The following is a 15,487-nucleotide window of genomic DNA, read 5'->3' as shown; positions in this document are numbered from 1 at the left end:
TTTTGACATGTTTTAAAAGAATAGTAACCATGAGCCAGAGTGATATCTTCAGTGTTTTCTAGTACTTTTCACTTAAATTCATTGAAGATTATAAGAATGAATTATATTATAATTATTGGTATAAGACTTTTCAGCCCAAAAAAGACTTTTTTTTCCTAAGTTAAATGTGTGGTAAAGAACATTGGTGATTTCATATTCATGCTTAATGGATGATGTATTTCTCAAAGCAACCAACTTTTTTATATATGTAACAAGGAAAGGGCTCAAAAAAGAAAAAAGAAGCAAAAGAGAGCCAAAACAAAAAACAAACAAACAGATATTTAAAGAAATAAAAAGTGAAGAGTGGTAGGTTTGGCAATAGAAAGCAAAAGTTTTAAGATTGAAATGAATACAAAAAGAAGACCAAAATCAAGGAAGAAATAAGGTAGTATATTTTTAATCTTAAAGTGCAAGTAATTAAATATGAAGTGGGTGTATACTGTCAAAAAAAGATTGGAAAATAAAAATGCCAAAATATTAAAAAGCGGAATGGATAATTTTATTCTAAATTCTGAATTTCCCCTGAATAAGGAAAAGTCAATAAAAAGTAGCTTTAAAATGACTAGAGGAAAACCTGAAATGATTCTGTTTGGGTGAATTTCCTCAAACAAATTTAAAATTCAGAGAATATTTGTTAAGGCATTTCTATGCATGGAACACTATCACAGGCATTATGGAGCATGCAAAGCTATAAATTACCTTTAAGGAACTTATAACCAAGTAAGGAGAAAAACATACAAAAAGCTAAAAAGTGAAGTTGATTGAATTTATATCATGTTATCTGAGAACAGTAAGTCCACTGGGATCATGGAAAAGGATTCTGATTGTAGGAACTGAGAAGTGTTTCATAGAGAAAAGGTAGCTTTAAAAACCAGTTTAGCTAGGCTCATGAAGCTTCTAAGATTACTTTGAAACTCATAAGGAATAAGTGAGTTGTTTATTTTGGTAGGAAAAATACGTGTTTTCCCTTCGTGTTTTCATTTTCTTTGGGTAGATACTCAGTAGTGGAATTATTGGATCATGGGATATTTCTATCTTTAATTTTTTGAGGACCCTCCATACTGTTTTCTACAGTGGCTGAATATAAACTCAAAATGGAATAAAGACCTAAATGTGAGACCTGAAATCCATAAAAATACTTGAAGAGAACACCTGCAATATTTTCTCAGACTGGCCTTAGCAACATTTTTCTAGATATCTCCTAAGGCAAGGGAAATGAAAGCAAAAATAAACTATTAGGACTACATCAAAATGGAAAGTTTTTGCACAGTGAAGGAAATCACCAACAAAATGAAAAGGCACTCTATTGAATGAGAGAAGAATTTCACAAATGACATATCTGATAAGACGTTAATATCCAAAATATATAAAGAACTCATGTAACTCAACACCAAAAAGACAATCCAATTGAAAAATGAGCAGAGCACATGAATATTTTTTCAAAGAAGACGTACAGATAGCCAACAGACACATGAAAACAGACACATCACTAATCATCAGGGAAATGCAAAGAAAAACCACAATTAGATATCACTTTATACGTTTAGTCAGAATGGCTAAAATAAAAAAGACCAGAAGTAAGTGTTGTCTTAATTAATTAATTTCAGAAAACATTCAACCAGATTTCTGATTTTGTCCATTCTGGAGTAACTGGTACTGAATGTGCCATAATACTGTATAGAACTATAAAAATGGGCAAAATTACAAAACATCTGGTTTTTAACTTTTGTCAATACACATACTGCAGGTCTGATATCCTTGAGAGTAGGAATATATTTAAGATGAGGTTGGCATTTATCCTTGATATCTGGCTAGGGCTTATAAAAATATTTCCACATATTCCAGCTCTGGAGACAGCTGAGTTAAGGAGGTTGAAATCAGAATTTAGGACAGCTGAAATATCTAGAATATGTGGAACAGGGTGCAGAAACAGGAGCAAGCTGTTGGGGTAGGGACAAAAGTCTTCCTGACGGTTTCCTGTGCATTCTTTGCCAGGGGATAGAGCTGTACATTTATAGTGGGAGGCTTCATAAACTCTAGCAGAAAGCAGATGTTAGAGGTAGTAGAGGTTACGTAGTTGTTTGAGACTGGAGTGTTAGCCCAGTGAGAAAAGGTTTATGTCCACATCCTTAAGTGCTTAGTAATTATTATACAAATGAATGGCAATAGTGGTATAGAAATTTTGGAGTTTTACTCTACTAGATAGAATTACTAGATGATAATTATTTATACATGTATCCAACCAAATCATTTCTACAAAGTGTATCTTTTATGATATTATAATGATTTCTTTCGCAGTTTAATTTTTAAAATTTCTAGCCTATCAAAGTATCCATTCTGTGCAACTGCATGCATGTTAAAAATTTATTCATATTAGGAGAATGAATTACACAAAATTGATATTGGCAAATGATTGCTTAATTTGATATAAGCTGTTTCTCAATATCCTTATGTTAAATATTTCTTTTGGATATTGGTTGATATCAGTGATACATTTCTTTTATTTAATATTTGAAATATTGTAGTTACTATAGTGCTGATACTTGGTACTTGTGCTAATTTTATACATGCCATTATCATAATTTTTAAAGATTTGATTGGGTGAGGATGCCTAGGTGGCTCAAGCGGTTAAGTGTCTTACTTCAGTTCAGGTCATGATTTCAGGGTCATGGGATCAAACCTCATGGCTCAGGCTCTGTGCTCAGTGAGGAGTCTAGGTCTCTCTCTCCCTTTGCCCCTGACACAGATTATGCCCGCACGCTCTCTCAAATAGATAAATCTTTTAAAAGATTTGATTGGGTGAACAATTATCTACTGTGTTGAAGTACTGACTTTATGTATCAGAATTTTCTGTGTTGATTCGTATGTCATTTGTTGGCATGTTTGTGACTATATTGTTTTCTTTAAGCTTGTTCATAAGGTATATCAAATATTTATTATATTCAAGGAAGTGTTCTAAGCTCTAAAGATTAAAAATGATCAAGCTTACGCACTCTTTATGAGAATAATTATAGATGTAAATGTTTATACTTAAAAGTCAGTATGTATATCAGAAAGGAAATATAATGCAAATACTACTAAAATTTTGTGATTAATTTCAGCTACAAAAGCTTTAGGAACTCTTCATCGAATAAGAAATTTTTTAAGGTTCTTGAAAAACACATTAATTTCAGAGGATGAACAGGACATGATGATAGAATGTGAGAGAGAGGGCATGATTACAGGGATAGAAGCAAGGGAGAGTAGGATGTGTCTATGGATTAGTCCACATCAGTTGTAGCTTCATAGTAGAATACAGAGTAGGCTGCGTAGTTTATGGTTGAATGTGAAGATGATAATGATAGGCTGAAACCAAGTTTTTGAAGACTTTTGAATATCAAAATAGTGAATTTTGATTTTCCAGTAATTTGGTATTATTTAAAAAAAAACTGTAGCAGGAGAATGGATTGATGCTATTTATGTATTTTCCTAGAGAAGTTTGGAAATGTAGATATTAGAGTGAATTAATTTTGATGAATTCCAGATGGATTATTCATTTTGAAGTGAAAATTCTACACAGTACAGGTAGCAATGCTCTCTTATACATCAGGAAATAGAATTCATGGAATGTTGCAATATTATTACCTATTAAAATCAGCAACTCTTGTCACATAATGATACTGAGAAGAACAATAAGTATTGCCATATGTATGTCATTCTTAGATAATTTCAATGGAAAATGGCTATATTCTTGATATTGGTGAAGTTTTTAGATATTAGTATTAGAAAATAACAAATCTCTCCTCTTGTAGCAATTAGATAAATTTAATTTAGTTGAGTTTAGCAGTGTTCTGGAACATTTTCTCATATTTACATTAAGTAATTCCAGTTTGGGTTATTAGGGTTCTACTCATTGAGGCTTTGCCTCATTAACCAACTATGTTACAGATATCTGAATGTTCACGGTCTTAAGCGCAATATACCATTACATAAAATTTATGGTAAATGTTTTATGAGTGATATTTATGAAAAAATATTGAAGATAGAGAAATATTTGTATAATACTAAGTAGAAAAGGACACAGTAATAACAGTTACCATTTTCGGTTGCTTTTTTTTAAAGGTCCATGTATTGTTCAGAGTGCTCTGCTTACTATTTTATTTGTTAGATCTATACCATAGGAGAGGTAAATAACTTGTGGATGGATACACATCTAGTCAGTGATAGAGCTGGGATTCAGACTTAAGTCTAAGTCATTTTGAACCTAATGTTGTTAACTATTTATTGCACTATATAAAACTAACAATACAGTATTTTACTTTTTTAAATTTCAAAGCTTTATTTTCAAGTTTTCCTGAGATGTAATTGACACATAACATATATTAGTTTAAAACATACAACATATGATTTGATATATGTATATATTGTATATATTGTATATATGTATATATTACCACCATAAGGTTAATTGACACATCCATCACTTCACATAGCCATAATTTTTAGTGTTGTACTGAGAACTTTTAAATCTACTCTCTTAGCAATTTCCAAATATAAAGTATTATTAACTATAATCAACATTTTGTATATTGCATTTTCAAAATTTATTCATCTTATAAATAGAAGTTTATACTCATTGACCACGTTCACCCATTTTATCTACCCCCACCCTCCACCTCTGACCATAATTTCTGTGTTTGAGGTTCAACATATATGTAAGGTCATATAGTATTTTTCTCTGAGTTACTTCACCTAACATAATGCCCTCAAGGTCTGTATGTTGTTGCAAGTGCATGATTTCATTCTTTTTTATGGCTGAATAACATCCCATTGTATACATATATGTGTATCACATTTTCTTTATCCATTTCTACATCTGTGGACACTTAGGTTGCTTCCATGTCTTAGCTGTTGTAAATAACGCTGCAGTGAACATAGGAGGTATATATATCTTTTCAAGTAAATCTTGATGGTTTTTGGGATAAATATCTAGAAGTGGAATTGCTATTGCTAGATCATATGGTTCTAGTTTTAAGTTTTTTTACATAATTTTTTCAAGTTTTCAAAAATTTATTTGAGAGAGAGTGTGCGTATGCATGAGTGGGGGAAGGACATAGGATAAGAGAGAGGGAAAGAATCCTAAGCAGACTCTATGCTGAGCATGGAGCCCAGTGTGGGGCTTAATTTCAGACCCTGAGACCATGACTTGAACCAAAATCAAGAGTCAGACTCACATCCCACTCAGCCATCAGGTGCCCCTGTATTTAAGTTTTTGGGAACATGTCATACTGTTTTCCATAGTTGCTGCATTTCTATTCCCATTAACAGTACAGAAAGATTATCTTTCCTCCACATATCTGACAACACTTGTTATATCTTTTTTTTTTTTTTTTTTTGGTAATAGCCATTCTAACAGGTGTGTAGTGGTAGCTCATTGTGGTTTTGATTTACATTTCCCTAATTCATGATACTGAGCATTTTTTCATGTGCCATTTGGCCATCTGTATGTCTTTTATTGAAAAATATCTATTCAGTTTCTCTGCCCATTTTTTAATCAGTTTTTTTGTTGTTGTTGTTGTTGACTTGTTGAGTTCTTTATATATTTTGGATATTAATCCCTTGCCAGGTATATGATTTGCAGGTATTTTCTATTTGATAGCTTGCTTTATCATTTTGTTGGTGGTTTGCTTTGCTGTGTGGAAATTGTTTAGTTTGATGTAGTCTTGCTGGTTTATTTTTGCTTTTGTTGCCTTTGTTTTTGTCAAATTAAAAAGAAAAAAAAAAAACCTGAATAAAAGGTAGCTCTACTAGCTAGAGCATATGTTCCACTTTCTCCAGTTGCTGTTCCCATCATTTACACATTGCTTTCCTACATATAATATCATCAACATAAGGAAGCGCCACTACTCTACTTGATTCAACTCCAGCTTGCTCTTGGGTCATCCAACTCCTTGACTCCCCTCTTCCTTATTTGGTCTGGGTCTTCCTCATTTGGCTTTTCCAGTGTAATGTCATATATACTCTTCTCCCAAACTCCCTCAATTAAATACTTTTATTTCTATAAACTAACTCATATATTTTATTCCTCTAAAGTAATTAAATCTACTTTTGATCAGTGCTTTGCAATATAAGTAAAAAATCTAGTATATTTGTCAAATTTTATTTTAAAATGATTGGATTAGAAAATAAATATTAAACATTCTGAACATGTATAATCCTACTGAAATACATACTAAAATGTTTATTTTATAACACCAAGGCAACCAATGAAGGCAAATTAGTTTTATGTTGCTAATATTGCTACCTAATAGTTAACTCATAATTTCATTCAGATATAACTTTTTAAAAATTTATTTTTTATTGTAATTGTCACCTATTTTCTAGTGCAAGAGTGACTGAAATATAATCTTTATTTTTAAATTAGAACATGTTTTAAGCCCAGCTGTTACCTCAAGATTGGACAGTGTGAATTTTTTAGTTATATAAACTCAAAAATTTTGAAAATCTGAGGTGGCAGATAAAGTTCTACATTCCATTTAATTGAGAAGAGGAAGCAAAATCTGATCCAAAGTACTGTAATTTTGTCAGCTTTTTTCTTACATAAAAATATGTAAATGTGCTTACATTTGGAAGACAGAAAGTGGCATCCATAGTCACATAAATACAAATTTTTTTTAAAATTTTTTTTTATTTATTTATGATAGTCACACAGAGAGAAAGAGAGAGGCAGAGACACAGGCAGAGGGAGAAGCAAGCTCCATGCACCGGGAGCCCGACGTGGGATTCGATCCTGGGTCTCCAGGATCGCGCCCTGGGCCAAAGGCAGGCGCTAAACCGCTGCACCACCCAGGGATCACCAAATACAAATTTTCATTTATTCATGTTGCTCTTGTATTTGATACATGGCCGATCAATGGTTTGTGCCCAGGTTCAAGGAAGGAAGGCTCTCTGGATACTAGTTTAAAAGCAGAAAATGGGCTAAATTTGGCCTGCCATGTTTGGTTTTTAAATATTTACATTAAATTACAAATTATGTGATTTTTTTTTAAGGAAGTCCCGAGTTCATGTTTCTTTGGAAAGTATTGAAGAACTGGCAACATGGTGCATTAATTGACTTGAGCAGAACATTGAGGGATACCTTGAGACAGGACATGCACTATCTAGTCTTACGAAATCTCCATGAGGCCTGCTTAATTTATACATATATCTTTTTGCCTTCTGTAAAAATCTGAGTTTGGAACATTTGGTTTAATCTTACTGTAACATCAGAGTAAGGAAAAGGAGCCACATTAGTTAAATGATTTCTTTGACACTAAATAAAGGCCTAGAGATAATTAGAGGTAGAGCCTGGATTATAATCCAGATTACTTCACCATTAATCCATTAATACTCTGAGCAAAAGACATGGCATTATGTCCTCGCATTATCCCTTCCAGATCTTAATTTCATTAACATTTGGTTTTCATAGTTATAAATTGAAAATAATAATAATAATAATATCATGTGATTGTTGCAAAAGTTAAATATTATTTGTCTTTATCAGAAGTTTCAACCATTTCTAACAATATCTTTCTTATTACAGCTACTACATCTTTGTTATTTCTCTGTATAAAAGGGTGATATGTTTTAATGAACTTTTCTTTTGGATTTAATATGACTTTCTGATACTTTTGTGGATAGTATTGTTACTCAATATGTTGATATACTTTTTATGGTAGAGACATAAATCTTTTTGCATAAAAATATTTTTCATAGTCTTAAATGATAATCATTTTTCTATATAAGTAATTCATGTACCAGGCACTGTTTACTTATGTAAATACTTTTGAATGTCTAAACAAGAAAAATTAATGTTCCTAGGCATTAAATCAAAATCTTTTTACCAGAAATTTAATAACATCTGGCTTTATATTTTTTTCTAATAAAATATTTTATAAATAATCAAAAATGCTATAAAAACAAAGATATGAAGATCCAAGTGTGTTTATTAACATGATAAGTAAAATTTTAACTCATAGAACTGAAGTGAGAAAACAAAATAATGTAATACCACTGACTAATGCCTGACACTTGAAAGGGTCAAAACAAATTGTTTATTATCTTAAATATTTCTATGCTTTAAGACTTGAGAGTTTTATTAGGTTGTCTTTAAATGAGAATTTAATTTAGTTTTATTTTTTCAGAGTACCTTCAAATTTAAATCTGAGAGTGACATTCATTTGGCAGAACATCATAAACAGGTGCTGTATGATGGGAAACTTGCAAGTAGTATTGCATTTACATATAACGCTAAGGCCACCGATGCTCAGCTGTGCTTGGAATCCTCACCAAAGGAAAATGCATCAATTTTTGTGCATTCCCCACATGCTCTAATGCTCCAGGTAGGTGATTAGTAGCTTAGTTTTATATTCTCATTGAGCATTAACGTTAAACATAGCTAATCTATAGCTCTATAGTTGCTAGTTCTTTTTTTGTTTTCTAGTACTGTGACATTTTTGCCTTCTCCCTTATTTTTTTATTTTTATTTTTTGGCAGTATACATTACCCTGGACTAGTCTCCTTAAAAAGGATTCTGACAGCTCTGTTATCTTATCTGTTCTATATCCTTTGAAATAAAACCAGTTGACTAGCTGAACAGATAGTTAGTTGTTAGATACAAAAAAAAACCTTGCTTTAAGAATGTACTACTATTACACCCCCATATAAAAATTACTTGAATGTCTTTAAATCTGCTAATAGTATTTCTTATTCTAAATTGTTTTTGATTTATAGCTTCATATTTTCAGTATTAAAATCTCAATTTAAAATGCCAATTTAAAAGTGATTTACAGAGATAATCAAGTTTTTATTTTATATGTGAATCAAAAATTTTATAATTGAGGGCTTTAAAGATGTCTGTTTTTTAAGATTTTTTACAAAGTTATTTGGAACAAGGAAATAATGATAACTTTATGCTTCAGGAATTTAATAAACATTTTTGTTTTTGAACATAGGATGTGAAAGCTATAGTAACACATTCAATTCATAGTGCAATTCATTCAATTGGAGGGATTCAAGTGCTTTTTCCACTCTTTGCCCAACTGGACAATAGGCAGCTCAATGACAGTCAAGTGGAAACAACTGTCTGGTAAGTTTTTTTTAAAATGTGTAATTTCTTGTAATTTCTACACACTTACATTATGCCTGGCATAGTTGATGCTGTCTAAATGTTTTATAATATTTGGTTTTTGTCCCTGAAGTACTAATAAAAGTTTCTTTAGGACTAAGGCATATATCTATTTATATGATATTAAAACCTGATACTTATAATCATTAAGGAATGACTTCCTTGAAAATAAATCAAAACTTCTTACCAGATGTTGCATAGGGATTATTATACAAATTGAGGAAAAATTTAGTCCCAGTCTTATCCTTTGGAAATGGTTATGGTTTGGATCATCCATGAAATCCTGTCAGCTTAAACAAAATTACTAGGGTAAAGTTTATTCTGAAGAACAGTAGTTGATAACATTTACATAGTTTATATATTATATATTAGTATTTTAAAATTCTGTTATCAAAGACAAGCATAATTTATATTAGCTCTCTTTTATATACAGTTCATATATGAGAATGCAATCTACCCCATGGGATATCCATGTATATATAAAAATTTAGTTATTTTCTCATTAGGTCGATGTCACATACAAATCTGTAGCTTCCTTCGTTTTTATTAAAACAGACCTCATGTATCAAATGCTGATACAATTTTATATCTTAGAATCATTTACATAAGTTAAATGTAAGTTTTATCTTTTTATCTTTTTACTGTGTACATTGCTATGTTAGAGAATTTAAAGAGAAAAATCTATAGGTAAACATTCATTTTTACTCCAGAAGCAGTATAGGAGCGCTTCACTAGTATATACACATATACATGAAGTTTTTTATGGGTCATCCAATTTTGAATTGTTGGAAAACCTAGTGAATAAAGCAAATATGGGAAAAATTTTAAGTCCATTGAAATGTAACATGATTTTCTTACATTATTAAATAAGCTATTAACAAAATTCTATTTTAATTCTAATAATATTATCCCTGTATTGAGACCATATTTATGTACAGTTTAAATATGAATATAAATATGACCAATACATGGGTCATGCTTTCTTTTATATCAGTGTAAAGGTTGGAGTCTTGAAGTAAAAAGGTATCTTGAGATCCTGCCCTAATGTGGTACTACTTTGCTATAAGATCTTAAATAATTTCATTGGGAGGCATATCAGCCTAGTGGAAAGATAAAACTTTAAATTTCAGTTCTGGACTTAAATTCAAAATGTTTTGCTCTTTATCATCAAAGTGAACCTATATACATTGTAATCAGTAATTAAAAACTTAGTAAGATCTATGAAAAGTAGTTGGAGATGAGGTAGTCCATAGAAAACTCCCATGTGTAATTTAAATATTCCTTATGAATTAATATTGTCCATAATTATTTTAACCTGAAATGGAATTTGTTGCTTTGTGAAGAAAAATTAGAAAGGTTATGTAGTTTGCAAATGTTTTAATTAAAACCATCATAATAACTTATACCTACATGAATAGCCATTATAAAATCTTAGTGCTAAAATCATATTTTAGCAGGTTATCTGGTCCATTCATCCAAGGCACATGTTTTTTTTTTTTTCATTGCTTGTCTTCAAAACTCATTTTAATGTTTACATTTTGGTATTTAAATTGTATTTATTTCATCGTGGATATAGAAGATAATGTAAGGGGTGAGCATTCTATTTTCATTTTGTTTTAGTTCTATATCATCTAAATTTTTCTCTGTAATAAATAACTTCAAATTTGCAGTGATATATATGTTCTTAGTTTAAATCCAACAGAAAACATATAAATAAGTATCACGACGCTAAGAATAATACATATCCAATTCCAAACTACCCTGCAATTCAATTATGTGCTATTTTGAATTCTTATTTAATACTTTTGCCGTAATTGTGTCAGAGCTCTTAATGTCTGAGATTGGGTGTTTTGTGGACAGTTGTATCTACTAGTAATACAGTCTTTGTTATTTAAAATTTGAAGGGGGCCATCACAGATAAGTGTGTGCTTCAGTGACATAGTCTTTTGGCTTTTAAAATGTTAAAACCAAGTAGTTAAATGGAACTTCTCCATCTACTTGAAAAACCTAGATCCTTAGCTGTAGGGCAGGGGTCAATAGGGTTTTTTGTTTTCTGGCTATATCATAAATTCATATAGATGAATGAGACCTTGGATGTCTCATCTTATTTTCAGTTATTATTAAATTGTTCTAGATAAATGAGAATCTATTTGAAGTTTTAAATTTCCAGAGAAAATTACATATATTCTTTTTTTGAAAATCTGTTTACATAATAACCATATGCCAACAATTATAATATTATCTAATTTTTAATTTTTGGAGAAATTGAGCTAAGCTATAAAATCAGTTATTTCTCTGTCTTCTGTGTTTCAAGCTGAAGCATTTAGTTTCCGTGTTCTTTCTTCCACTCGTAGTCCTTTTTTATAAAACTTTTTATTGTTTCTGTGGTGGCACTATTACACTATCCTTATAAATCTTGATGATTTTTACTCTATAGAGGGGGCTTAGTATTAAAATAATTCATTCAAGGAATAATCTAATTTTCTGGAGCCTTTAAAAATAGGCTTTGTGCAGAATTTATGTGGCATTGTTCTATCATGAAGGCTATGTATTATGGTTGTTATATGTGTGGACTTTTAAGTTAGATAGACTTGGGTCAAATTTCAGGTTTACTGTATTATTAGTGTACTTTTGAATATGTTAACAATTTTGTGCTTTAGATTCCACCATTATAAAATTACAGTAATAGTAGCACATTGAATTATTTAGCTTAACCATGGTAAAATACATAGATCAATATAGTAAGGACTCAGTACATGCTGGCATTTGTTATCATGATGACAATGGGCTGGATGACCAACAAGAGTATCTCTAATACTACGGTTTTATATTTAAAAAATTATATATCATTAATCTTGGAAATCGATTGTTATAATATGGGCTTATATATTACCTTATATTTAAACTTCTTTCTGTAGGTGATAGTATTTACAGTAGAGACTTAAGTAATTAATTAGGGCTTATATTTTGAACTTCAGTTGTAGTGATGAAAACTAGTTTTGAACTACCCATTTTCTAGATATAGTGGATTAAAATGGAGGATGTGTTAACTCAAGTTCTGAAGCCAACACCTAGTCAAAGAAATCCTGGAAGGGCTTAAGATGACTTTTCTTTAGCTGGTTTTTGGATTTTGGGTAGCTGCCCATTAGTACTTAAATCTCTAGGGATAACACTTTTTATCATCTTTCTTTAATGTGTAGTTTTAGCTTTTATCATGGCACAAAATAAAAGCAATAAAATGAGTAGATAAATATTATCGAACTGAGTTAATAACTTGTGGCAACACAAACAGTTTGGATGTTACCTGTTTTTGATAAGTAATCACAATGGTAACTCAGGCTAATATGTAGTTACCATTGTGATTTCATTCATTCATAATGATTCTCAAGCGCTGTGATCACCTTGAGCAATTCTGCCAGGTGATCAAAGCTTTTTGGATATTTTGTCATTCCTCAGGAACTAATACTATTTTGTATTGCACTCATCAGTCTTGGTCCAGTGAATATTGCAAGCAAGAACTAAACAAATTGTCTTTCATTAGACATTGAATAAATAGTTAATGACTAAAAAGAATGAACAAATGATGAATAAATTATTTCAAGAAGTATACCTCCAATCTTGAAATAATTATATTTTCTGTATTTTGTATCTCAGAATGACTCAGTAAATTAGAAATTTCCTTTTTCTTTGATTTGGATGATCAGATAAATTATGAATGACATACATATGTTTCTCCTTTGGTCCACCCTCCTTTTTTTCAGAACATATGTTATTAAATTCTTCAGGTGATATAAAACAAACCTTCCTTGTATGACATGGGAAGAATTTGCTTTGAAAAAAAAAATGTTTTCTGGTGCAAGATATAATTAGGCTTTTATATATCAAACAGTTGAAAATACACTAAGCAAGAAATTCTCATTAGAGACAGTGTGATGCAATGAGCTGGACATTTTTTGTGTCACAGATTAAGACTCATACCAATGTTCTGTTATATACTATCTGAACTTAGGTAATGGGGATGTTTGAGGGTGTGTAGTAGTAGTGGTACTACATGGCATTTACTGAATACTACTATGTGCCAGTCTCTGTAACTGTATTATTTCATCTAATACTTCCTGCTGATGAGGGAGAGAAAAACTGAGTAATTTCCTCAAGCCATAAGAGTTAAGTGGTAGACTAGAACCAGGGTCCTAATCCTGAAAGCCTGACTTCAGAGCCCTCTCTCTAAAACCACTGTGGTGGACAACTCTGAGAATCAGTTTTTCCAGCTTTGGAATGATTTTAATGATGCCAACTTTTTCTGACTGTGAAGTGAGTTAGATAGTATATGCAAAATATCTACCATAGTGTCTGGTACATAGTAGACATTGAATGTGTTTTCTTTCTTTCCTCAGTAAATATTAGCCTATAGATGTGATACAATTTTGTATTACTAAAATTTATTTTTAGTTTTGTTTTAACTCTGAAAAAATTTACAAACCAAAATTCAATCTCAAGTTGCAGTTTAAATGAATTCTTTTAGGTATATAAATATTTTTCTCAGGAAACTCTTCTTTTTGTTTTTAGTTATGATACAAATTGTTTGGTAGACTGCTCGATGGAATGTGAGATGTAAAAAATTTAGAGAATCCCATAAGGAATTTATATCAGTGACTATCATTAAGAATCTTCTTGTAATTTAAATGTTTGTGACTCAGCAATTAGTTTAGTGAACTTAAATGGAGATTTTTTTTTTAATTTGTTTTTTAAAGTTTTGTTTATTTTTTTAGAGAGAGAGAGGAATAGAGACAGGGACAGGGACGGCAAAGGGCAAGGGAGACAAGAATCCCAAGCAGGCTCCAGCCCAGTTTGGAGCCTGACACAGCGTTGGATCTTAGGACCCTGAGATCGTGATCTGAGCTTAAATCAGGAGTCGGACACTTAACCGACTGAGCCTCCCAGGGGACCCAAAGATTTTTTTTCTTAAAATATATTTTGCCCATCAGTTATTCTAATGATTATCTTGAATTTTATAACCTCCTTAATAATGAAGCAGTTCCATTAAATAAAAACCTCATTGTAAAGTCCTGATTAGCACTACTGTAATATGTAAACCAACAAAATTGCCTGGAAATTTCAGTATTTCAGTGCTTACCTAAAGCAGATTTTCCCTTAACATTTTGAAGCAACTTAAGAATCCTTTGTCCAATCATGTTTTCTGATTGTAAGTTCAGGAAAAGTTACCTATTATACATACAGTGTCAAAATTTTATTACATTGTTTTAACCCAACTAACAAAAAAATGTACATGATTGACTCCAGTAGGCAAAAGAAGTGAAATCAGTATCTGTTTATAATGATTGTGTCTCTTGTGAAGGTTATTATTAATATATGTAGAATATAATATTTTGGTTTCCAAAAGTATTTATTTTTAAATATATAACTATCGAATTAGATCCCTTTATATTTTTTTCAGAAAGGGTGTATATGTGTCAATTCTTAATATATATATTTGCTAGTTTACCTTTTTTATTTTACTAAATTATTTGAAGTAAAACAGACACAAGATGTATATTTGACATATATGTATTACTACTATTAGAGGAGAAAAAAGCAATTAATATTTTATTTAGTGAGATTTAACTAAACTAAAATGGAATTTATATTGAATTTACTGTGAAAAGTAGTTTTTAAGAAGTAAAAAATAAAATACATTAAGTATCCTACCTGAAACATAAGGAAACTATATGTTCAGATAGCTTCCTCTTGTCAGGCAAGTCCTTTATACTCCATGGAGTTAGCAATTTAATTAATTTGTCAGCTGTCAAGAAGAATGGATATTTTGTTTTATTCTAGAATTATGACTTAGGATTCATTGAGTTTTCAAATAAACTGGTGTCTTATAGTTCATTTTAAAGTGTTTTGTACATTGAGTGATTGCTTTTTACAATAATTCTTACAAAAAAGTTTCCTTTAAATGTAGTGAAATCCATTTTTAATGCTATATTGCTTTGTGCTATTTCAGTTTACAGCAGATAATTTTGCTCTGTAAAAGACAAAGCTTTTGCTTATCTTTGCTGCCCTTCCAAAGTTCAATATAGTTGGTTCATCAAAGGGGTAACTGCACATTATTTGTTGCAGAAATCTCAGCAACCATGAGCACAACTTTAGTGAATTCATTGCCTTAATTTTCCTCTATTTTATATATCCATATCCTTTCTCCTTCGATACTTCAATCTTGTCATAATCTTGCTATTTTTCACATAAAATAGCATTCATTTAACTTTTCTGTCTTTATGTTCCTTTTGAAAGTAAGAAAGAAAT

General features: G+C 30.8%; 1 protein-coding gene across 13 annotated transcripts in view; it reads left to right on the top strand.

Moving 5' to 3' along the window:
- NBEA (neurobeachin) overlaps positions 1–15,487 on the top strand; it is a 674,010-nt gene that overhangs the window by 112,544 nt on the left and 545,979 nt on the right. For 12 of the 13 annotated variants that reach the window (XM_038573291.1, XM_038573292.1, XM_038573296.1 and 9 more), the window contains exons 9-10: positions 8,202–8,399; positions 9,012–9,145. In XM_038573291.1, coding sequence (XP_038429219.1) covers positions 8,202–8,399; positions 9,012–9,145 — 332 coding nt within the window. Of the gene's footprint in view, positions 1–8,201; positions 8,400–9,011; positions 9,146–15,487 lie in introns of those variants that run through there. The other variant, XM_038573299.1, reaches the window with a different exon arrangement.

This window comes from Canis lupus, chromosome 25 (assembly GCF_011100685.1).
Source record: "Canis lupus familiaris isolate Mischka breed German Shepherd chromosome 25, alternate assembly UU_Cfam_GSD_1.0, whole genome shotgun sequence".
NCBI lineage: Eukaryota > Metazoa > Chordata > Mammalia > Carnivora > Canidae > Canis > Canis lupus.
The sequence above is the reverse complement of the archived record's forward strand: the minus strand, read 5'-3'. Positions and strand labels throughout refer to the sequence as shown.